At 46.5% G+C, this 23,368-nt stretch overlaps 1 protein-coding gene across 1 annotated transcript in view; it reads left to right on the top strand.

Moving 5' to 3' along the window:
* The window catches only part of LOC115477400 (patatin-like phospholipase domain-containing protein 2), a 183,469-nt gene that overhangs the window by 97,811 nt on the left and 62,290 nt on the right, over window positions 1-23,368 (top strand). The window contains exons 4-5 of the mRNA XM_030214254.1: window positions 13,135-13,347; window positions 14,251-14,311. Of these exons, the coding sequence (XP_030070114.1) occupies window positions 13,135-13,347; window positions 14,251-14,311 (274 nt within the window). The remainder of the gene's footprint in view (window positions 1-13,134; window positions 13,348-14,250; window positions 14,312-23,368) is intronic.

The following is a 23,368-nucleotide window of genomic DNA, read 5'->3' as shown; positions in this document are numbered from 1 at the left end:
CCCCAGTTGCCATGCATCCTCTTTTTAAGAGGACATGTCCTCCCTTGGACTTCAGATATGTCTTGCAGGTTTTTAAATTTTCTATTTGTTACATTTGTACCCCACATTTTCCCACCTATTTGCAGGCTCAATGTGGCTTACATTGTGCCGAAGAGGTGTTGGTTGACTCCGGAGTAAACAAGGTTAAGTTGTGTTAGGAAAAGGTTCATGTGGTGGAACCACATGAAGGAAGTCAAGAACAGGTGGAGTTGTTTGGTGATCATTATAACTGTAGTGTTATGGTGTCGCTAGGTTCATGCATTTATGTTGGGTTGGGAGGGTATGCCTTTTGAAACAGGCGAGTTTTTTTTAGTTTTTTCTTGAATTGGAGGTGATCATACGTGGTTTTCACGGCTTTTGGTAGAGCGTTCCACAATTGTGTGCTGATGTAGGAAAAACTGGATGCATAAGTTGATTTGTATTTTAGTCCTTTACAGCTTGGAAAGTTTGAGATTTAGGTATTTACGAGCTGATGCGGTTGTGTTTCTGGTTGGTAGGTCGATCAAGTCTGTCATATATCCCAGTGCTTCGCCGTAGATGATTTTGTGAACCATAGTGCAAATTTTGAAGGCGATGCGTTCTTTGATTGGGAGCCAGTGTAACTTTTCACGTAGGGGTGTTGCACTTTCAAATCGTGTTTTTCCGAAGATGAGTCTTGCCGCCATGTTTTGTGCGGTCTGGAGTTTTCTTGAGATTTGGTCTTTGCATCCCGCATAGATTCCGTTACAATAGTCAGCATGACTTAGCACCATCGATTGTATCAGGTTGAGGAATATTTCCCTTGGGAAGAATTGTTTCACACGTTTGAGTTTCCACATTGTTAAGAACATTCTTTTTGTTGTGGATTTTACTTGGCTCTCTAGCATTAGATAGTGGTCCAATGTTAGCACCGAGGATTTTCAGGCTGTCAGACTGGGAGGGTGTGATCCAGAGTGCTGATAGTTGTGGGGTTGTCCATGCTGTATTGGGATGAGAGGATGAGACTGTGTTTTTTCGTTGTTGAGTTTAAGTTGAAATGCCTTTGCCCAAGCGTCCATGATGTTGAAGCCGATCTTGATTTCATTGGTGATTTCTGTTAGGGTGGATCTGTAAGGAATGTGTATAGTAACATCGTCTGCATAGATGAAAGTGTTAAGGCCATGGTTGGATAAGGTTTGGCTAGTGGGGTCATCATTACGTTGAAGAGGATCGGTGATGGTGGTGGTCCTTGTGGTACACCACAGTCGGTTTTCCAAGATGATGAAATGCTTGATTTTGAATTTACTTGGTATGTTCTTGTGGTTAGGAAACCTTCAAGCCATTTGAGTATGTTACCTCCAATCCCGAGCTTGTCGAGTACTCTCATTAATATGTTATGGTTTACCATGTCGAATGCACTAGACATGTCGAATTGGAGGAGGAGGATATTGTTACCTATTGCTATTTGCTGCTTAAATTTGGCTAGGAGAGTGAGTAGTACTGTTTCGGTGCTATGTAGAGGGCAAAAGCCTGACTGTGATTCATGTAGTATTGAGAATTTGTCTATGTAGTCTGTAAGTTGTTTGGTTACCATGCTTTCCATTATTTGATTGACAGTTGGATGGATGCTACCGGTCGGTGGTTGGTGATTTCATTTGCTTTTTTCAATGTGTCTTTTGGTATCAGGGTGAGTAGAATGTTGCCATGTTTCTTCGAGAAGAGTCCTTGCTGGAGCATGTAGTTTAGTTGGGATGTGAGATCTTCTGTGAAGCGGTCAGGGGCAGATTTCAGTAGGTAGTTGGGGCAGGTATCTAGTTTACATTGGGTGTTGGGGCGAACCTACTGAGCGCTCGGCTGTTATGTCAGTGGTTAGGGGGGCGAAGTTCAGCCAGATGCGGTCAGCTGGGTATTCTCCTGTGGATGGGTCAAGTTCATCATGGAAGTTTTCGATGTTGGAGTTGTCTTTGGGTAGCGTGTTGCGTAGGTTTACTATTTTTTCATAGAAGTACTTAGCAAGTTTGTCTGCAGATGGAATGTCTGTTAGTTGCGGTGATCGGGTTGGTATCTAATAGTTTGTTCACGAATTGGTATAATTTCTTCGTGTCTTTGTAGTCTAACCCTATTTTAGTTTTATAGTAAGATCTATTGGTCCGTCTTATTGCGCATTTGTATTTTCTTTGTACTTGTTTCCATGTGTTGAGTGCATGTTCATCTTTTGATTTTTGCCATGCTTGTTTGAACTTCCTGACTTGTGTCTTTAGTTTTTTCAGTTCATCGTTGAACCATGGTATTGAGCTATGCTTGCATGTGGATCTTGTTCGTAGTGGTGCTATTTCATCTAATACATGGCTGCATCTTTTATCCCATTCCGAGAGGTAGTTTAGGGATTCAGTTTGTGCTGTCCAATCATTGTTGTATATTAGTTGCCAGAATGTTTTTGTGTCTACATGTCCTCTTGTTGAGTATGTTGAATGTTCTTGGGTTTGGTGTTCTCCCTTCTTTCGCCATTGTAGGGATAAGTTTAGTTTATAATGATCAGACCAGGGGGTTTCTGACCATTTAGTATCTATTATTACTAGGTTCTGGTCTGTAGCAGTTCTGTATGAGATTAGATCAAATGTATGCCCTTTAATGTAGGTTGCTTGCATTCGTGGCCATTTGAGGTCCCATTTGAGGAACTCCTTACATTCTCGAGCATTGCTTGAGTTTGGGGTCTTCTAAGTGGAGGTTGATGTCTGCTAGTATAAGTACATTGGAATTGGATGCACATGTTTGAGATGCAATCCATAAGATTGGTCTGGCCTTCGTTCCAGTTCCCTGGGGGTCTGTAGAACAGGACACAGTTTAAGTTGTCGCATAGGGTTTTGTTATGGATTCTGATTGAGGCGATTTCGAGTTGGGGTGTGATGAATACGGCAGTGGTTTTGGTGTTAAAATGGGATCGATAGATTAGTGCTATACGTCCACCTCTTTTTTTTCTTTCTGGTCCAGTGTGTGATTTTGTATCCAGGGGGGCATAGGTCTAGAATTATGGGGTCTTTCTGATCGTGGATCCAGGTTTCGCTGATGGAGTAGGTCAAGGTTTTCTACCATGATCCAGTCTGTTAAAATTGTTTTGTTTATTGCTGATCTGGCATTGATGTAGCCCACTTGGATTGGTAGGTATGGGTCTACTGTGTTTTGTGTTGTATGGACTTCTATTAGTTGTCTTTTCTTTGTTGGGGTGTGCTTGTTTGAGCCCTTCTTTGCACTCTGTGTTATTTGTCCACTAGTTGGTGTTCTTCCACTGCTTAGGTTGTGGTGTGTCGGATCAATTTTTGGTGAGTGTGTAGTATGTGTATGGTGTTGCTGTTTGTGAGAGGGTGGTTGTTGTATGGTGGATCATTGATAGTGAGTAGATAATTAGGAGTAGTTTGAGCATCTCCATTTTGGTTTCATTCACGGTGGCTGATAGTGGGGCTATTTCTAATTGCTGGATGCGTGGGAGAGGTTTGTTTTGGTTGAGACTTTCAGCTGTACATGCTTACTTCCATAAGGCTGTTTGACTTGGGCCGAACAGTGTGAGGGATAGTGTGTAATCTACTACTATCCCTATTTACACAGTTTCTCAATTTACTCCATATAATATCTCAGTATTCTTGGGCTTTTTTTTTTGGGGGGGGGGGGGGGGGGGGGTTAGTATTTTCTCACCTTTTTCATAAATTATTTAGTTACAATTTTTACAAATGGTTATTTGTCCAATAATACATGTAGTTATTCTAGTTGTCTAGTTTTCCTGATATCAGTATTTTCTTATTTTTAAGTTTTTTGGGGGGTTCAGTTTGTACAAATAGTTATTCATTCAGTAGGATGAGTACTTATCTCAGTTTCTCCATCCGGCTGTGTGTGAAGACAATGCAGGTGATATTTCCTTAGCAGCACTGTCCATTTATTGCTGTTTGAGGTCTGTTTCGATTTCTTTTATCCAGCAAGCGTAGGCTGCTCTCGCCCGGTAGTCGTCGTGGGCGGTGTGGGCCGCTTCCTTTTTTTTTTCTTTTTTTTTTTCTTGCGTGTCTATGACCAACACACCTAGCTATGTAATGATAGAAACTTTCTCTGGCCTCGTATTCAGTTTTTAGCACCTCCCCCCCCCCCCCCCCCCCCCCCCATGTGTCCAGAGAGAAAAAGACATTGCTGATCTCTTTCCCTTCTGGCTGAATCTGTCCAGAGGAATTTTGTTCGTGTAGCAGAACTTTAAGCAAGTCATACTTCACATGTATTTCAGAACCAGCTAGAGTTGTTGAAAGATATCCGCTCTTCTGATAAGTACCCTTGGACTCGGTCAAACTCAAATCCAGAAGTTTTTGAAAAGTAGATTGTCACTGTTTGATGTGTGTTCATTAACTAAAAGCTATTTACATGTTTGCTACAATTAAATATTTCTTTAGCAAAGTAGCAATATTTTTTGTTTTTTTGTGTCCTCCTTTCTCCTCTTTTTGCCTCTGCAAATATGGTAACCCTAATGTTTGGCGCTGTTCTCAAAATGGCAAACCCCCTTGTGCACTCATGAGAGTGCCACTAAAGGTCAAGGCAGCCATTTTGAGAGCAGAGCCAGTATGGGCCAGAGTACCTGGGGATCACTACACCTCTAGACCACCAGGGTGTTCAAGATAGGCCTGTCATTTTCCAGCTGAAGATATCGTTTACTTTTTTGATGACAAAATGTTAATATGGTGCCCTTCATAGAATGTGCCTAATGTAAGAAAAGTGCTATTGCATGCTACAGATACAGGGAATAAGTTGGTTCTTTTGACATCTTTATTTTACACTTTTGGTGACCTTTATTGAAATTTACCCTTAAGTTCAACATTAAACATCAAAATTTTGTAATGGCAGTTCTATAAACTGCTGTTTATAGAATACTAGCGTAAGTTTGCATTTCAGTACTAATGCCAGTTCAAAGGCTGGTGTAAGTGCATTCACCTATCTGTAGGCAATTGTAACAATTGTAAATAGTAACTGCGTGTGTTCCATAACATGTATCTGCAAGTCCTGGGCATGTCCTCTGACCTGTTCATGTTCCTCCCAAGTCCACACACTTTTACAGTTGCATGCTATGGATTTTGCGTGTACATCTTACTGACCAATTAACTCTGCTTAATGCCAGTTATTGCTAGTTGACATTGAAGGGCATCATAGGCACCCGGTATAAGAGGCTTGGAGAGGCTAAGCCTTCCCTGAGGGGTTTAAATTGTTGATTTACCTCCATCCTCACAGCAGGAGCTGCAGTGAAAGCCCTCTAGCCTTGTGTAACCAGTTGTAGAAATTGGTTTATGGTTTAATGTGTTTACCTTACTGCTGGGAGAGCAAGGGGGGTTGGCTGGAGGTGTCCTGGGTTGCCAGGGAGATATTTAACGAGGATGACTTCCTGACCTGCACTGAGGACAGAGAGCAGCAGAATCCGATACTGGGCCAGCATGATCAGAAAAAGTCACCAGACAACAAAGGTAGAAAAGATCATTTTATTTTCATTATAGTGTTTGGAATATGTCCACTTTGAGAATCAGGTGCTCAACATTAAAAGTTTATATTTACTTATTTATGGCATTTTATCCCACATTAAACATGAATTAGGGTATTTGTGGCTCTACATGAGAATTGTAATGATATGATCCCTTGTTTCATATTGTTGACGGTCTGCATTTTCTGTATGGGTGGTATATTGGTGTATATTCTGCCCAGTGTAATATTTATGGTACAGTAAGGTTCTGAGTGTGTTTTTGCACAAAGTTGTGCATAGTGTTTTGCAGTTGAGCGATTGTGGTTAGAATATGCTTTGAGCAACCACTTTATTCTTTGACATATGATACATATCTAATATCTAAATTTAATAAAAGTATTAATTGTGACTTTTTTATTTATTATTTCTGTGTGTTATCAGACAATTATGGATTTAAGCTCTGCCCCTGGCCCCACCCCTAACCCTGCCCCCTTTAGCCTCCCCAAACAGTTGGGCCACTGTCCGCCTATGAAGGGCATAATCGAATGGAGCGCCCAAGTTGTCATGAGGCTGTCCTCGCAGGATGGCCACGTAAAGGGGCGGGGCAACCTGTATTATCGAAACAAGATGGGCATCCATCTTTCGTTTCAATAATACGGTTAGGGACGCCCAAATCATGAAATTTAGGTTGACCTTAGAGATGGTCATCCTTAGGTCGTTTTTGAGATGGTCGTTCCTGGTTTTCGGCGATAATGGAAACCGAGGACGCCCATCTCAAAAACGACCAAATCCCAGCATTCGTAGTGCACTGGTCCCCTTCACATGCCAGGACACCAACCGGGCGCCCTAGGGGGCACTGCAGTGGACTTCACAAATTGCTCCCAGCTGCATAGCTCCCTTACCTTCGTTGCTGAGCCCCCCCCAAACCCACTCCCCACAAATTTATACCACTACCATAGCCCTAAGGGGTGAAGAGGAACACCTACATGTGGGTACAGTGGGTTTTGGGGGGGGGGGTGGAGGGCTCAACATTTACCACCAGAAGTGTAACAGGTAGGGGGGGTATGGGCCTGGGTCCGCCTGCCTGAAATGCACTGCACCCACTAAAAATTGCTCCAGGGACCTGCATGCTGCTGTGATGGAGCTGGGTATGACATCCGAGGCTGGCATAGAGGCTGGAAAAAAATGTTTTTTACTTTTTTTTTTTTTTTTGCTGGGAGGGTGTGGTGACCACTGGGGGGAGTAAGGGGAGGTCATCCCCGATTCCCTCCGGTGGTCATCTGGTCAGTTCAGGCACCTTTTTGAGGCTTGGTCATGAAAAAAAATGGACCAAGTAAAGTCGGCCAAATGCTTGTCAGGGACTCCCTTCTTTTTTCCATTACCGGCCGAGGATGCCCATCTCTAAATCATGCCCAAGTCCCGCCTTCGGTATGGTGCCACGCCCCCGTCAATTTTGGTCGTCCCCGCGACGGAAGGCAGTTGAGGATGCCCAAAATCGGCTTTTGATTATGCCGATTTGGGCGACCCTGAGAGAAGGACGCCCATCTCCTGATTTGTGTCGGAAGATGGGCGTCCTTCTCTTTCGAAAATTCATCTGATTATCAACTAATTATTAAAAGGAAAGGGATTGAGGCTTGATATACCACCTTTCTGTGGTTAGTCAGTGGTTTACATATTGCGTACAGGTACTTATTTTGTACCTTGGGCAATTGAGGGTTAAGTGACTTGCCCAGAGTCACAAGGAGCTGCAGTGGGAATCGAACCCAGTTCCCCAGGTTCTCAGGCCACTGCACTAACCATTAGGCTACTGTGTGCTTAAGCGTTGGGTGTTCATGTTTGTAGAATTTGGGGGATAATCCTATACGGCTTCCATTATTTGTAAGGCTGGGAGAAGCAGGATATCATCTGACATTTATGAGTGAGATCATCCAGCGGAGCTCGGCAGGGAAAGATATCTAGCTGTTTGCGCCTTTTTTTGGGGGGGGGGGGGGAGGGAGAGTCCACGAAGCATATGAACATATCTTCTTTACCCACCATGAGGACATGGGACCAGATGTCTTCTTAATCAAGTCAAATGGCGCAAAAGTATTTTTGACACCAAGAAGTCTGGTCCATTGATGTCTGCTTCAGAGGCATTGGTCCTTATGGCCTGCAAAACTGCATCAGTCACTGGGTTGGCATCAGTATTGAAGAGGTTCTGCCTTCCTTCTCAATAATTGATAGAACTGATTGGAGCCGAGCATCCTTGGATCTGGTACCAAAAACTTGTATGGAGTCAACATTGTTTTTGTTGGCACCGAGGGACTCGTAAGGTGTGTCAGATCGAGGTCAAGAAGTACTGATGTTGGTCCCTCTCGAGGCAAGTGCCCGCGCCATGAAGGATGTACGCTCTACAGGAAATTAACACCAGCATTTCGGCCTTCACTGTTCCAGGATCAGTCTTCTCATTCAGCCCCAGTACCTACTGTGGATTTGACCACCTTGACAACCCCCCCCCCCCCCCCCCCCCCCAGCCTTTACCAGTGTTAGTTATCAAGGAGCTGATCCGGGCCATGCAGCAGGAGGAGCTGGGGTTACTTCATGACTGATTCAATGCCGTGGCATCAAGAATGTTGGTGTCGTCAGACTACTACTACTACTTATCATTTCTATAGCGCTACTAGACTTACGCAGTGCTGACCTGGTGTTGCTCCCACCCATACTTTAGGCCCATTTGCTTACTCTTGGCTGTTCATTGAGATGGTGCCTGTGTTCAGCTCTTTGGGGAGGGGGGGTGGAGGCCTCCTCCTCTGCGCAGCTGCTCCCAGTAGAGGGGGGGGCTTGGAGGTGATGCGCCGGGGAGGGGGGGGGGCGCTGTACCTGGGGGAAGGGAGGGGTGCGCAGTGGTAATCCGCCCCGGGTGGCAGCCGACCAAGGAATGCCACTGATCCCCGTCACAATCTCGCATCTGTTCACAGGATCTTTACAAACTGTCTAGAGGGAGTTGCTGCCTCACTATGTAAACTGGGTGTTCATGTGTGTTTCCCTGTCTGGAGATTGTCTGGTGAAGAGCACATACAAGGAAGGAGCTTGAGAATCTATGCCCCATACTATTCTGGTGTTAGAATTACTAGAGTTATTTATCAATTACCCGAAGTCCCATTTGCTTCCTGTCCGAAGATTGGAGTTGGAGCCCTGCTACACACTGTTCAAGACCAATTCTTCTACTGGAGTAGCATGCAGACACTCATTTGTGTTGCAGTCCAGGTCCACCAGAGCCAACAGGTCACAGGTCAGCAGATGTTAGATTGCTGGGCCACATGGCATCCACTGTCAGTGTGACATACATAGCTTCTCTGACTTGAGAAACCATCTAGAGTAGTTGGATAGTGTGGGAGAATTTTTTTTTAAACTGCTCTGTGATCGCAGATGTGATTAGTGTCACTCCTCCCCTACAGGAGTCTCTCTTGTGGTGGACAGTTTTATCCAATTTGATTGAGGGACTTCTATTCCAAGTTACCCCTCCACACAAGACAGTGACAACAGATGCATCCAATCTAGGATGGGGTGGTTATATAGATGGGCTTCATATCCAGGGTTGGTGGACCCCCAGGAGACTCAGTTGCATATAAACTTCCTGGAGCTCTGAGCAGTATGGAATGCTCAAAAAGATTTTAGAGACTGGGCTAATGCACAAAATTGTTCTAGTTCAAACAGACAACCAGGTTGCAATGTACTGCATTGATGAGCAGGCACAGGCTTATACTCCTGTGTTGGGGAGCACTAGGGTTTTGTGCTTGGGCAGCTTGAAACAGGATGGTGCTCGGAACCACCTCTGGCTGGGAAATGCAACAGCCTGGTAGACAGGCTAAGCAGAGTAATGCAAACTCACTAGTGGTCCATCAACATGGGTGTAGTCTCAGCTGGAGACTGAGGGAGCCGTTTTTGAAACTGTCCTGGGAAAACAACCTTGCTGCGAGTTTTATGACTGGGGATCAAGGAGCTGCTGAATTGGAGCTGGAATGTGAATTTCCTGAACCTAAATCCGTTGTGTCTATTCCTGAGTGTTTGAAAAAGCCCACTGAGGGAACACTGGATTCTTTATGGTTATTGATCTCTGATTTGGGGAAAACTCAGTTTCCACAAACTCGTGCTTCTACGCAGAGATTGTCTCAAATAGAATTGAAAGGAAAAACTAAAACAGAGGTGAATGTGTTGTCTTCTTGAGTGGAACAAATTAGTAATGAGTTTTCTGGTATTCAGAACTTGCAGACCTCTTTTGTTAAAGATCTCTCTAATTTGAGGAATAAATGTGAAAATCTTGAAAGTTTTGCAAGGAGCAACAATCTTCGCTTTCAAAATTTTCCAAGGGTGTCTACTATTATGCCCTTGGAAATGGTAAAACGTTATATGAAGGAGATTCTTGGTATACTGGAGGACAACTTTCCTCCTTTTTCACAACTTTATTATTTACCAAGGAAAGCGGTGGAACAGCAAAAAGCTTCTTTGGACATTTCGGCTATATTGGATACTTCAGACTTGGAAGTAGCCACTGCAACAACTTTGGTTGCTTTGGTGGCATTATCTCCTGATAAGCAGTGGTTATTGAGAATGTTTTTTTTCAAAATAGAGAGAAAATAGAGCCAAATTTTTCCTGATGTATCAAGAGATGCCCAATGCTAACGTAAGCAGTTTTTGTTATTGAAACCTGGTGTTCTTCAAGGGGGGGGGGGGGGACTTTTTTCCTAAGATATCCATGTAAATGTATTATTAGACACAATGCTGTTAAATAGGTGAGAAGGTTCAAAGAAAACATATCAGCCTTTTTGGCAACCAAACAGGTTTCAGGAGATTGAGTTGAGCTCTTCATTCGATTAGTATCTAGCTCTAGTATGTGGGACGTTAATACCTAACATGTTTTCTTATACTTTTGTTTAAATCCTCTCATTAAGTCTTGGATCTCAATATTGTGGACTTTAGTGTTTACTTAATTTCCTTTTTGAAATGTCTTTTGGAAAGTTGGGTTATTCTCTGCTGCTATTGTTTTGCAACACTTTTCTGTACAAGTTGATATTGCTTGGATATAATCTCAAATTTTACAAATAAAAAAAACCCCAAATCAAAACATGGGTGTAGCCCAGGAGATACCTAGAGTGGGGGACTCCCTTAATGGATCTCTTCTCTACTTACTCAACAGCAAGGTACCTTGGTACAGTTCCACACTGGTAACACATGACACTAGCTTCGGATCCTTTTTTTTTCTTCATTGGAGAACAGGTCCTCTATATGTGTATCTTCCCATTACTCTCATTGTGAAGACTTTTGCTGAAACCAAGCAGGACAGAGGGGGCCACGATCCTCACGCCTCCTGTAGGCCAAGGCAGATGTAGTTCCCTCTCCTAGAGCTAGCCTCTGAAGAGCCATGGACTGCTTCTAACCCTTGCCACTCAGAATGAGGGATTGCTTCTCCATCCCAATCTTCAATCTCTGGTCCTCATTGCTTGGATGTTGAGAGGTAGTAGTTGATTCGCTTCTGCTTGATAGGTGTTCTGCTTGCTTCCAGGAAAGATTCTGCTAAAAGGTCCTTACAAACCCTCTCTCCTAGAGCTAGCCTCTGAAGAGCCAGGTAGACGACTGCTGTCTGACCCTTGCTACTCAGAATGACTCCATCCCAATCTTCAATCTCTGGTTCTCGTGGCTTGGATGTTGAAGATAGTAGTTGATTCACTTCTCCTTCATGAGGATGTCTCCCATGTTCTGCATGCTTCCAGGAAGATTCCACTAAGAGGTCTTACAACTTCAAGTAGAGGAGGTTTGGCTGTCTGCTGGGAAAGCAAGGCCTTAGATCCTTTTTTCCCTCTCCTAACAAAAACTACTTGAAACCAGACTCTTGACAAGTGTAGAAGGCACTCAAGACAGCTCTTAGGGTCCACATTAATGCAATTGGAACTTATTACCATTTAAGGACAGTCTGTACAGCCTCTAGTTCGATTCATGATGGGTTTGTTGCTCAGTCCCCCTGTCAGACCTCCCACAGTATTGTGGGATCTCAGTATTGTTCTCACCCAGTTGATGATTGCACCATTTGAGCCACTTGATTTCTGTGATTTCTGCCATCTGACGTTTTTGACGTGGAAGGTTCTGTTCGTGCTGGCAGTCATTTCAGCTGAGTGAGCTAGTTCCAAAGTAGTAGCTGTTCTACCTTACACAGGATCTGTGTGTAGAATTACTCTGGTGAAATCATAAGTTCTTTCCTAAGGTTGTGTCAGAATTCCATTTTAATCAGTCAATTGTCCTATCAACATTCTTTCCCAGACCCCATGCCCATCCCGACAAAAGCACACTGCACACCTTGGATTTCAAGAGAGCCTTGGCCTTCTATCTGGATTGGACTAAAGCCCATAGATTGTCCACCCAGCTTTTTGTTTCTTTGACCCAAACAAGATGGGGGGACAGCAATCGGCAAGCATATTCCAGTTGGCTAGCAGAATGCATTTTCTTTACTTATGCTCATTCTGGGATGACTCTGGAGGGTCACGTCACAGCTTGTATTGCCTGAGTAATAGTTCATCTGTAGCTCACTTGAAGTCTGCTTCCATTCTGGAGACTTGCAGAACTGCAAAGTGGTCTTCATTACTGCTTAGAACAAGATTCTTGATGCAACAGTCAGTGGTCAGTCAGTCCTAGAGAACTTATTTGTGGTCTAGAATTCACCCCTCCCCCCTCCAAAAAAATAAAGTCCATTTTGTTTTGTTCCAGGCTGTTTAAAATTTTAATTTTTTTTTAACTTAGTCTTGCCCTAGCCTGTTGCTGGCCTTTTGTCCTTTTTTTATTTTTGTTAGGAGCAGCCTGGTAGCTAGTAGGGCTGTAATGAATATTTGTATTCAATTAGATTTGGCACGAACAGTGCCCCAAATATATTGTTTGTATTTGACTGAATAGCAATTTAAATTCAAATACAAATAATCTGGGGGTTTTACTGTGCTAAATTCTACTGAACTAAACACTTAATCTGTGATTTTCACTTTGCTTCTTATATTACTTATGTTAAAAGCTGAATATATATTTTACTATTCGGCCGAATAGTAAAATATGCTATTCAGTACAACCCTAGTAGCAACGGATTCCCATACATGTAAAGATAATGTCCTGCTTATCCTCAGTGAAAGCAAAGTTGCTCACATGTAGCAGGTGTTCTCCAAGGACAGCAGGATACACATTCACATATCCTGCCCTCTTCCCCTAGTATTGTATTAGCTTTCTAATAGACTGGCTGGTCCTGCATGGTCACCACAGGTGAGAAGGTCCACGCATGCGTCATGAGACTCCCAACAGCTTTCAGAAAAGAAGCTGGGGATTTTCCCATGCCAGGCTCCATCGGATGACATCATCCATACATATGAATGTGTCCTGCTGTCCTCGGAACACCTGCTACAGGTGGGTTAATTTTACTTTATTGAAAGATGCTTTTCATTATAGGCAAACACTTTGTCCTAATGTGCCTCTCTCCCACACAGTATTATAGCTCTGGTGATTGTTCTTAGATATTTGAGGATGTTGGTGATGCCACAAACTTTATACATGAAATTTTGTTGCTGTAAGTTGGTTTTGTTCTGTTTTTTGTTCTTTTTTTTTTGTATATTTGAATGCCAAAAATGTTATGGTATCTTGTCTTGCAGCGTTATGTAGATGGAGGGATTAGCGACAACTTACCTCAATATGAGCTAAAGAACACAATCCACCGTTTCACACCCTTTTCTGGTGAAAGCGATATCTGTCCAAGGGACAGCTCCACAAACTTCCATGAAGTGCGTTTTACCAATACCAGCATTCAGTTGAGCCTGGCAAACTTTTACCGCTTAACTCGAGCACTTTTCCCACCAGAACCAAAGGTAAAACTGCATCTGTATCCACCTATTTCTTAGGTGGCTCATTATAATGAATTTTGTGACCACAAATTGACTACGTGCTTTGTTGAAGCAAAGATAAGTTGACAGCTATAATAGTCTATTTATTTTCTTGTTTTATTCCTAATGAAATGTCAATTTTTTTTTGAAAACTTACTTATTGCAATAAATTAGAGTTGTTCTGTGCTAATTCTTATCATAACCTTAGACATTCATGAGTTTCTTTTGCATACATTGACTCTGTAGACTTTAAGGCTAGATTTCCCAGTTCTCAAATCTAATTTGGAGACGTGACAACCACTTGAGTGCATATAAGTCACATTTGTAATGGAACTCTGTTCAGAATAGAATATCCATAATTCCTGTAGCATGCATTCATCCTTTTGTTCAGAAAACTGATGTAAGACAACATAAAAAATTTAGAATTTTTAGCTTTGTCTTTCCAAATAATGCTAACCACAGCTTGCCAAAGAATTTAGGTGCAATATATCTCCTTTATCTAAAGAGCTATCTTAAGTGGATACCTAAGGCAATAGGAGATACTTACCTACCTGAAGTTAACAAGGTGTGCAAATAGGTCAAATCTTTTCTGTAATTAGCAATTGCTACAGTTACTGTACTTATTATTTTAAAGAATCTTTTATTGTAATATATAAGGAGGTCTTTTTACTAAGGTGCGCTATCGTTTTTAGCTCATGCTAAAAATCAGCTGGCGCTAAATGTTGTCTCCCATAGTAAAAGAGTGCATCTAAGTAAAAGACCCTCTAAATGTTGTTTTTGCATCTTTCTTCTTTAAGTATAGCTTTAGTGAAGTAAAATTGCTCCCATTTGCTTTTTTTTCTAATTCTTATTTTCCATTTTTAACAAACATAACAAATGTGTTCACAGGTGCTTTGGGAGATGTGCCAACAGGGATACAATGATACACTTAGGTTCCTGAAAGAAAACAGTATGTTCTTTTACCTTTTTTTGGACACTTTTTGGCAGGTGGTGGTCTTTATTTTGACAGCATAATGACTGAGAGGGTAATGAGATATCATTATAATCAGAATAATAAAAACAAAATTGGTGGTGACTGCATCTTGATTTCCTCAGGCTAAGTCTGGTGCATAGATAAATAATTCTTGTTATCTTGGCAGCTGGAGTACTTTCTGGGATTTTGATGGACCAGTTTAGCTTCAAAAATCTGCGTCAGGGTTACAGGTTTGGTCCTTCATCTTGCGCACATAGAAGGTAATCAGGCTGTATTTTGGGCCTTTCCAAAGTACCTTATGTGCAAATACCCTAGATTCACCACAGTTCACACAGAACTTCGATCACAGAAGCCACGGCTGGTAAAGTTGAGCGTACAATACCAAAAAGATAAGTAACTTGAAGATAGCAAAGCTGATGATTTTTGCGTCACTTCCAAAAGCGAAGATACTTACCTGTTGTAAACGGGCCCGCTGCCTCCCCTGAATAGCCAGAACTTCACAAAACTGCCACCAGGAAATACTTCAAAAACATTCCTTTATTTTCCAGATTCATAAACAAAACTTCCCTCCAGAGTAGAGACTTGCTTCTCAGGCAGGGCTGTTCTGCCTTGCTTAGTACATCAACCAATTACACAAAGACTTTGCCCCCTTCCCAGAGGGGAATGCAATAGTCCTTTGGAAATCCCTGCTTTTTTGGTCCCAGTTAGTAGCAAACAAATAGTACTTGTCTCACAAGCAGGATTTCCCCTCAAGACAATGTTAATCACCAAGCAGCCTTTACTTTCAGGAGGTTCAATACTTTTGGGACTTCCTTCCACCCAAGGTATTTCAGCCTGCTTCAGTTCTTTAGGGACCTGTCTTCCCCAAGGATTTTCAGCCTGCACTGCTCCTCTCCTGAACTGAACCCCTCTTCCCACCAGGCAGCCCTCCTTCATAAACAAGCCTTCCAACTTCAGAGGTTCTCACAATAATCAGGTTTCAAAACAGGGTAGTAATTCCCCTACCACTCAGGGTTTCCCCAAAAGAAAACCAGGCTTCTCTACTTAAGCAGGGTTTAAACCAAAATAAATTCCCCAAACCATGTAGGTTCCAAACCTTCAGGGGCTGCCTTCCTCAGCTCTCAAGCTCCCATTCCGTTCTGCTTTCTTCCCCTGCTCAGGCTGATTAATTCCCTCTTCCATCCAATCCTCCTCCTGCTTCTCAGCCCACCCCTCCCTATTACAGGTGGGCAGCATGATATACAGATTGCTGGTCCCGGGAACTGGCTCCTTCATTCACCCTCCCTCTTGTGGTCAGAGACGGTATATGGCCAGCTTGCCTATCCCCTGGGATCTCACTGCTAGGACTGGAAATGCATTCTGGGATATGTAGTTCATGGTTCTGCTGCTTCACTCTATACATCGGGGATGTAGCCTTGTCACACTGTAGTAGGTAATCTCCGAGGATAGCAGGCTGATTGTTCTTACATGTGAGTCGACGTCCGTGGCGGCCCAGGAATTGGGAAAAATTTTGCAAGCAAAATAAGTCCTTTTTTTTTTTTTTTTTTTTAAGAGAGGTCTGTCGCGCAAGCGACTTCCCACTTGCGTGCCTCTTTAGTTTAATCAAAAAGCATAAAAACAAGAACAATAACAACTCCAAAGGGGAGGAGGGTGGGTTTGTGAGAACAATCAGCCTGCTTGTCCTCGGAGAATACCTGCTGCAGGTAAGTATCTTCGTTTTCTCCGAGGACAAGCAGGCTGCTTGTTCTCACATGTGGGGTATCACTAGCAACCAAGCTCACTCAAAACAATGAACATTGGTCAAAGCGAATGCTACATACCTGTAGAAGGTATTCTTCGAGGACAGCAGGCTGATTGTTCTCACTGATGGGTGACGTCCATGGCAGCCCCCTCCAATCGGAACACTTCCTAGCAAAGTCCTTTGCTAGTCCTCGCGCGCCGATGCGCACCGCACATGCGCGGCCGTCTTCCCGCCCGAACCGGCTCGTGCCGGCCAGTCTCATATGTAGCAAGACAAAGAGAAGGGAAGACACAACTCCAAAGGGGAGGCGGGCGGGTTTGTGAGAACAATCAGCCTGCTGTCCTCGGAGAATACCTTCTACAGGTATGTAGCATTCGCTTTCTCCGAGGACAAGCAGGCTGCTTGTTCTCACTGATGGGGTATCCCTAGCCCCCAGGCTCACTCAAAACAACAACCATGGTCAATTGGGCCTCGCAACGGCGAGGACATAACTGAGATTGACCTAAAAAATTTACCAACTAACTGAGAGTGCAGCCTGGAACAGAACAAACATGGGCCTAGGGGGGTGGAGTTGGATTCTAAACCCCAAACAGATTCTGAAGCACTGACTGCCCGAACCGACACTCGCGTCGGGTATCCTGCTGCAGGCAGTAATGAGATGTGAATGTGTGGACAGATGACCACGTTGCAGCTTTGCAAATCTCTTCAATAGTGGCTGACTTCAAGTGGGCTACCGACGCTGCCATGGCTCTAACATTATGAGCCGTGACATGACCCTCAAGAGCCAGCCCAGCCTGGGCGTAAGTGAAGGAAATGCAATCTGCTAGCCAATTGGATATGGTGCGTTTTCCCACAGCCACTCCCCTCCTGTTGGGATCAAAAGAAACAAACAATTGGGCGGACTGTCTGTTGGGCTGTGTCCGCTCCAGATAGAAGGCCAATGCTCTCTTGCAGTCCAATGTGTGCAGCTGACGTTCAGCAGGGCAGGAATGAGGACGGGGAAAGAATGTTGGCAAGACAATTGACTGGTTCAGAGGAACTCTGACACAACCTTTGGCAAGAACTTAGGGTGAGTGCGGAGGACTACTCTGTTATGATGAAATTTGGTGTAAGGGGCCTGGGCTACCAGGGCCTGAAGCTCACTGACTCTACGAGCTGAAGTAACTGCCACCAAGAAAATGACCTTCCAGGTCAAGTACTTCAGATGGCAGGAATTCAGTGGCTCAAAAGGAGGTTTCATCAGCTGGGTGAGAACGACATTGAGATCCCATGACACTGTAGGAGGCTTGACAGGGGGCTTTGACAAAAGCAAACCTCTCATGAAGTGAACAACTAAAGGCTGTCCTGAGATCGGCTTACCTTCCACACGGTAATGGTATGCACTGATTGCACTAAGGTGAACCCTTACAGAGTTGGTCTTGAGACCAGACTCAGACAAGTGCAGAAGGTATTCAAGCAGGGTCTGTGTAGGACAAGAGCGAGGATCTAGGGCCTTGCTGTCACACCAGACGGCAAACCTCCTCCATAGAAAGAAGTAACTCCTCTTAGTGGAATCTTTCCTGGAAGCAAGCAAGATGCGGGAGACACCCTCCGACAGACCCAAAGAGGCAAAGTCTACGCTCTCAACATCCAGGCCGTGAGAGCCAGGGACCGGAGGTTGGGATGCAGAAGCGCCCCTTCGTCCTGCGTGATGAGGGTCGGAAAACACTCCCATCTCCACGGTTCTTCGGAGGACAACTCCAGAAGAAGAGGGAACCAGATCTGACGCGGCCAAAAAGGAGCAATCAGAATCATGGTGCCTCGGTCTTGCTTGAGTTTCAACAAAGTCTTCCCCACCAGAGGTATGGGAGGATAAGCATACAGCAGACCCTCCCCCCAGTCCAGGAGGAAGGCATCCGATGCCAGTCTGCCGTGGGCCTGAAGCCTGGAACAGAACTGAGGGACTTTGTGGTTGGCTCGAGATGCAAAGAGATCTACCAAGGGGGTGCCCCACACCTGGAAGATCTGTCGCACTACTCGGGAATTGAGCGATCACTCGTGAGGTTGCATAATCCTGCTCAACCTGTCGGCCAGACTGTTGTTTACGCCTGCCAGATATGTGGCTTGGAGCACCATGCCGTGACGGCGAGCCCACAGCCACATGCTGACGGCTTCCTGACACACACAGGGGGCGAGATCCGGTGCCCCCCTGCTTGTTGACGTAGTACATGGCAACCTGGTTGTCTGTCTGAATTTGGATAATTTGGTGGGACAGCCGATCTGTGAAAGCCTTCAGAGCGTTCCAGATCGCTCGTAACTCCAGGAGATTGATCTGCAGTTCGCGTTCCTGGAGGGACCAGCTTCCTTGGGTGTGAAGCTCATCAACATGAGCTCCCCATCCCAGGAGAGACGCATCCGTGGTCAGCACTTTTTGTGGCTGAGGAATTTGGAAAGGACGTCCCAGAGTCAAATTGGACCAAATTGTCCACCAGTTCAGGGATTCGAGAAAACTCGTGGACAGGTGGATCACATCTTCTAGATCCCCAGCAGCCTGAAACCACTGGGAAGCTAGGGTCCATTGAGCAGATCTCATGTGAAGGCGGGCCATGGGAGTCACATGAGCTGTGGAGGCCATGTGGCCCAGCAATCTCAACATCTGCCGAGCTGTGATCTGCTGGGACGCTCGCACCCGCGAGACGAGGGACAACAAGTTGCTGGCTCTCGTCTCTGGTAGATAGGCGCGAGCCGTCCGAGAATCCAGCAGAGCTCCTATGAATTCGAGTTTCTGCACTGTGAGAAGATGGGACTTTGGGTAATTTATCACAAACCCCAGTAGCTCCAAGAGGCGAATAGTCATCTGCATGGACTGCAGGGCTCCTGCCTCGGATGTGTTCTTCAACAGCCAATCGTCGAGATATGGGAACACGTGTACCCCCAGTCTGCGAAGTGCCGCTGCTACTACAGCCAAGCACTTGGTGAACACTCTGGGCGCAGAGGCGAGCCCAAAGGGTAGCACACAGTACTGGAAGTGACGTGTGCCCAGCTGAAATCGCAGATACTGTCTGTGAGCTGGCAGTATCGGGATGTGCGTGTAGGCGTCCTTCAAGTCCAGAGAGCATAGCCAATCGTTTTCCTGAATCATGGGGAGAAGGGTGCCCAGGGAAAGCATCCTGAACTTTTCTTTGACCAGATATTTGTTCAGGGCCCTAAGGTCTAGGATGGGACGCATCCCCCCTGTTTTCTTTTCCACAATGAAGTACCTGGAATAGAATCCCAGCCCTTCTTGCCCGGATGGCACGGGCTCGACCGCATTGGCGCTGAGAAGGGCGGAGAGTTCCTCTGCAAGTACCTGCTTGTGCTGGAAGCTGTAAGACTGAGCTCCCAGTGGACAATTTGGAGGTTTTGAGGCCAAATTGAGGGTGTATCCTTACCGGACTATTTGGAGAACCCACTGATTGGAGGTTATGAGAGGCCACCTTTGGTGAAAAGCTTTCAACCTCCCCCCGACTGGTAGGTCGCCCGGCACTGACACTTGGATGTCGGCTATGCTCTGCTGGAGCCAGTCAAAAGCTCGTCCCTTGCTTTTGCTGGGGAGCCGAGGGGCCTTGCTGAGGCGCACGCTGCTGACGAGAGCGAGCGCGCTGGGGCTTAGCCTGGGCCGCAGGCTGTCGAGAAGGAGGATTGTACCTACGCTTGCCAGAAGAGTAGGGAACAGTCTTCCTTCCCCCCAAAAATCTTCTACCTGTAGAGGTAGAGGCTGAAGGCTGCCGGAGGGAGAACTTGTCGAATGCGGTGTCCCGCTGGTGGAGCTGCTCTACCACCTGTTCGACTTTCTCTCCAAAAATATTATCCGCACGGCAAGGCGAGTCCACAATCCGCTGCTGGATTCTATTCTCCAGGTCGGAGGCACGCAGCCATGAGAGTCTGCGCATCACCACACCTTGAGCAGCGGCCCTGGACGCAACATCAAAGGTGTCATACACCCCTCTGGCCAGGAATTTTCTGCACACCTTCAGCTGCCTGACCACCTCCTGAAATGGCTTGGCTTGCTTAGGGGGGAGCTTATCCACCAAGCCCGCCAACTGCCGCACATTGTTCCGCATGTGTATGCTCGTGTAGAGCTGGTAGGACTGAATCTTGGCCACGAGCATAGAAGAATGGTAGGCCTTCCTCCCAAAGGAGTCCAAGGTTCTAGTCCTTGCCCGGGGGCGCCGAAGCATGCTCCCTAGAACTCTTGGCCTTCTTTAGGGTCAAATCCACAACTCCAGAGTCGTGAGGCAACTGAGTGCGCATCAGCTCTGGGTCCCCATGGATTCGGTACTGGGACTCAATCTTCTTGGGGATGTGGGGATTACTTAATGGCTTGGTCCAGTTCGCCAGCAATGTCTTTTTGAGGACATGATGCATGGGTACTGTGGACGCTTCCTTAGGTGGAGAAGGATAGTCCAGGAGCTCAAACATTTCAGCCCTGGGCTCGTCCTCCACAACCACCGGGAATGGGATGGCTATAGACATCTCCCGGACAAAGGAAGCGAAAGACAGACTCTCGGGGGGAGAAAGCTGTCTTTCAGGAGAGGGAGTGGGATCAGAAGGGAGACCCTCAGACTCCTCGTCAGAGAAATATCTGATGTCTTCTTCTTTTTCCCACGAGGCCTCACCATCGGTGTCAGACACAAGTTCACGGACCTGTGTCTGCAACCGTGCCCGGCTCGACTCCGTGGAACCACGGCCACGGTGGGAGCGTCGAGAGGTAGACTCCCTCGCCCGCACCGGCGAAGCTCCCTCCGCCGACGTAGTCGGGGAGCCTTCCTGGGAGGCTACCGCAGTCGGTACCGCACGCGGTACCGACGCCGGAGACCTCACCCCGGGCAATGGGCCAGCCAGCGCCTCGCTCGACGGTACCGGTGGCGCAAGCACCCCTGGTACCGGAGGGGTAGGGCGCAACAGCTCTCCCAGGATCTCTGGGAGAACGGCCCGGAGACTCTCGTTCAGAGCGGCTGTAGAAAAAGGCATGGAAGCCGATGCAGGCGTCGATGTCAGAGTCTGTTCCGGGTGTGGAGGCTGTTCCGGGCTGTCCAAAGGGGAGCGCATCGACACCTCTTGAACAGAGGGCGAGCGGTCCTCTCGGTGCCGATGCCTACTGGGTGCCGGCGACCCAGAGCTCTCGGTGCCGACACGGGAATGGGACCGGTGACGATGCTTCTTCGACTTCTTGGGACGAAGCATGTCACCGGAGCTTCCCGGCACCGACGAGGACGACGTAGAATCCAGCCGTCGCTTCCTCGGGGCCGAGACCGAAGGAGGTCGGTCTCGGGGGGGCTGTACCGCAGGAGCCCTCGGGATGGGGGGAGACCCACCCGAAGGCTCACCGCCACCAGCAGGGGAATGGACAGCCCTCACCTGCACTCCAGACGAAGCACCACCGTCCGACGACATCAGCAGACGAGGAGGTCTCGATACCACCGACGCTGACGCAGCCTTCCGATGTGTGTCGTCCATCTACATGAGCTCCCCACCCCAGGAGGAATGCATCCATCGTCAGCACTTTTTGTGGCTGAGGAATTTGGAATGGACGTCCCAAGGTCAAATTGGGCCGAATCGTCCACCACCGCAAGGAATTCCGAAAGTCGGTGGACATTTGGATCACATCCTCTAGACTTCCCGCAGTTTGATACCACTGGGAAGCTAGGGTCCATTGAGCTGGTCTCATGTGTAGGCGTGCCATGGGAGTCATGTGAACTGTGGAGGCCATGTGCCCCAGAAGTCTCAACATCTGCCGAGCTGTGATACGTTGAGACGCTCAAATCAAGGACACTAGGGGGAGGTTGTCTGCTCTCGTCTCGGGAAGATAAGCTCAAGCTGTCTTTGTGTTTAACAGTGCTCCAATGAATTCCAATTTTTGAACTGGTTTGAGATGAGATTTGGAATAATTGATCACGAACCCCAGTAGTTCTAGCACTTGAATAGTTATTTGCATGGACTGTAGACCGCCTGCCTCCGAGGTGCTCTTCACCAGCCAGTCATCGAGATAAGGGATCACATGCACTCCCAGTCTGCTTAGCGACGCTGCGACGACCACCAGGCACTTTGTGAATACTGTGGGCGCAGACACCAGACCAAAGGGCAGTACACAGTACTGAAAGTGCTGAGTTCCCAGCCAAAATCGAAGATACATCCTGTGAGCTGGGAGTATCGAGATGTGTGTGTATAAGCATCCTTTAAGCCCAGAGAGCATAGCCAATCGTTCTCTTGAATCATGGGAAGAAGGGTGCCTAGGGAAACCATCCTGAACTTTTCTTGAACCAGATAATTGTTCAGGCCCCTTAGGTCTAGGATGGGACGCATCCCCCCCCCCCCCCCCCCTGTTTTCTTTTGCACAAGGAAGTACCTGGAATAGAATCCCAGCCCTTTTTCCCCTGGTGGAACGGGTTTGACCGCACTGGCCTTTAGAAGGGCGGAGAGTTCCTCTGCAAGTACCTGTTTGTGCTGGGAGCTGTATGAATGAGCTCCTGGTGGACAATTTGGAGGTTTGGATTCCAGATTGAGGGTGTATCCTAACCGGACTATTTGAAGAACCCACCGGTCGGAGGTTATGAGAGGCCACCTTTGGTGAAAAAAACATCAACCCTCCCCCGTACCGGCAAGTTGTCCGGTACAGATACTTTTACTGAGGCTATGCTGAACAGGAGCCAGTCAAAGGCCCATCCCTTGCTTTTGCTGGGGAGCAGAGTGGGCCTTAGTCACACACTGTTGATGAGAACAAGCGCGCTGGGGCTGAGCCTGGGCAGGCTGCCAAGAAGCAGGAGTGTACCTACGCCTAGAGTAGGAATAGGGAGCACTTTTCTTTCCTCCAAAAAACCTCCTAGATGATGAGGCTGTAGCAGAAGACGCCCGGTGGGAGAGAGAATCCATAGCATCATTATGCTGCTTAATCTGATTAACAAAATGCTCTACTTTCTCTCAAAAAAAGATTGTCCCCCCGGCAAGGAATATTCGCCATCCGCTGCTGGGCAGAATGATCCAGGTCAGAGACACGCAGCCATGAGAGTCTGCGCATCACTATACCTTGAGCAGTGATCCTGGATGTCACGTCAAAAGTGTCAAAAGTACCCCTGGCCAGGAACTTGCGACATGCCTTCTGCTGCCTGGTGAAAAGGCTCAGTCAACTCCGTAGGGAGCGCCTCAACCAAGCTGGACAGTTGACTTATTGAGTCCCGCAAGTGTACGCTTGTAAAGAGCTGGTATGACTGGATCGTGGCAGCGAGCATAGCAGCCTGATACGTCTTTCTCCCAAAAGAGTCAAGAGTCCTAGC

Source organism: Microcaecilia unicolor, chromosome 9, assembly GCF_901765095.1.
Source record: "Microcaecilia unicolor chromosome 9, aMicUni1.1, whole genome shotgun sequence".
Lineage (NCBI taxonomy): Eukaryota > Metazoa > Chordata > Amphibia > Gymnophiona > Siphonopidae > Microcaecilia > Microcaecilia unicolor.
This window is presented reverse-complemented; position numbering and strand designations above follow the sequence as displayed.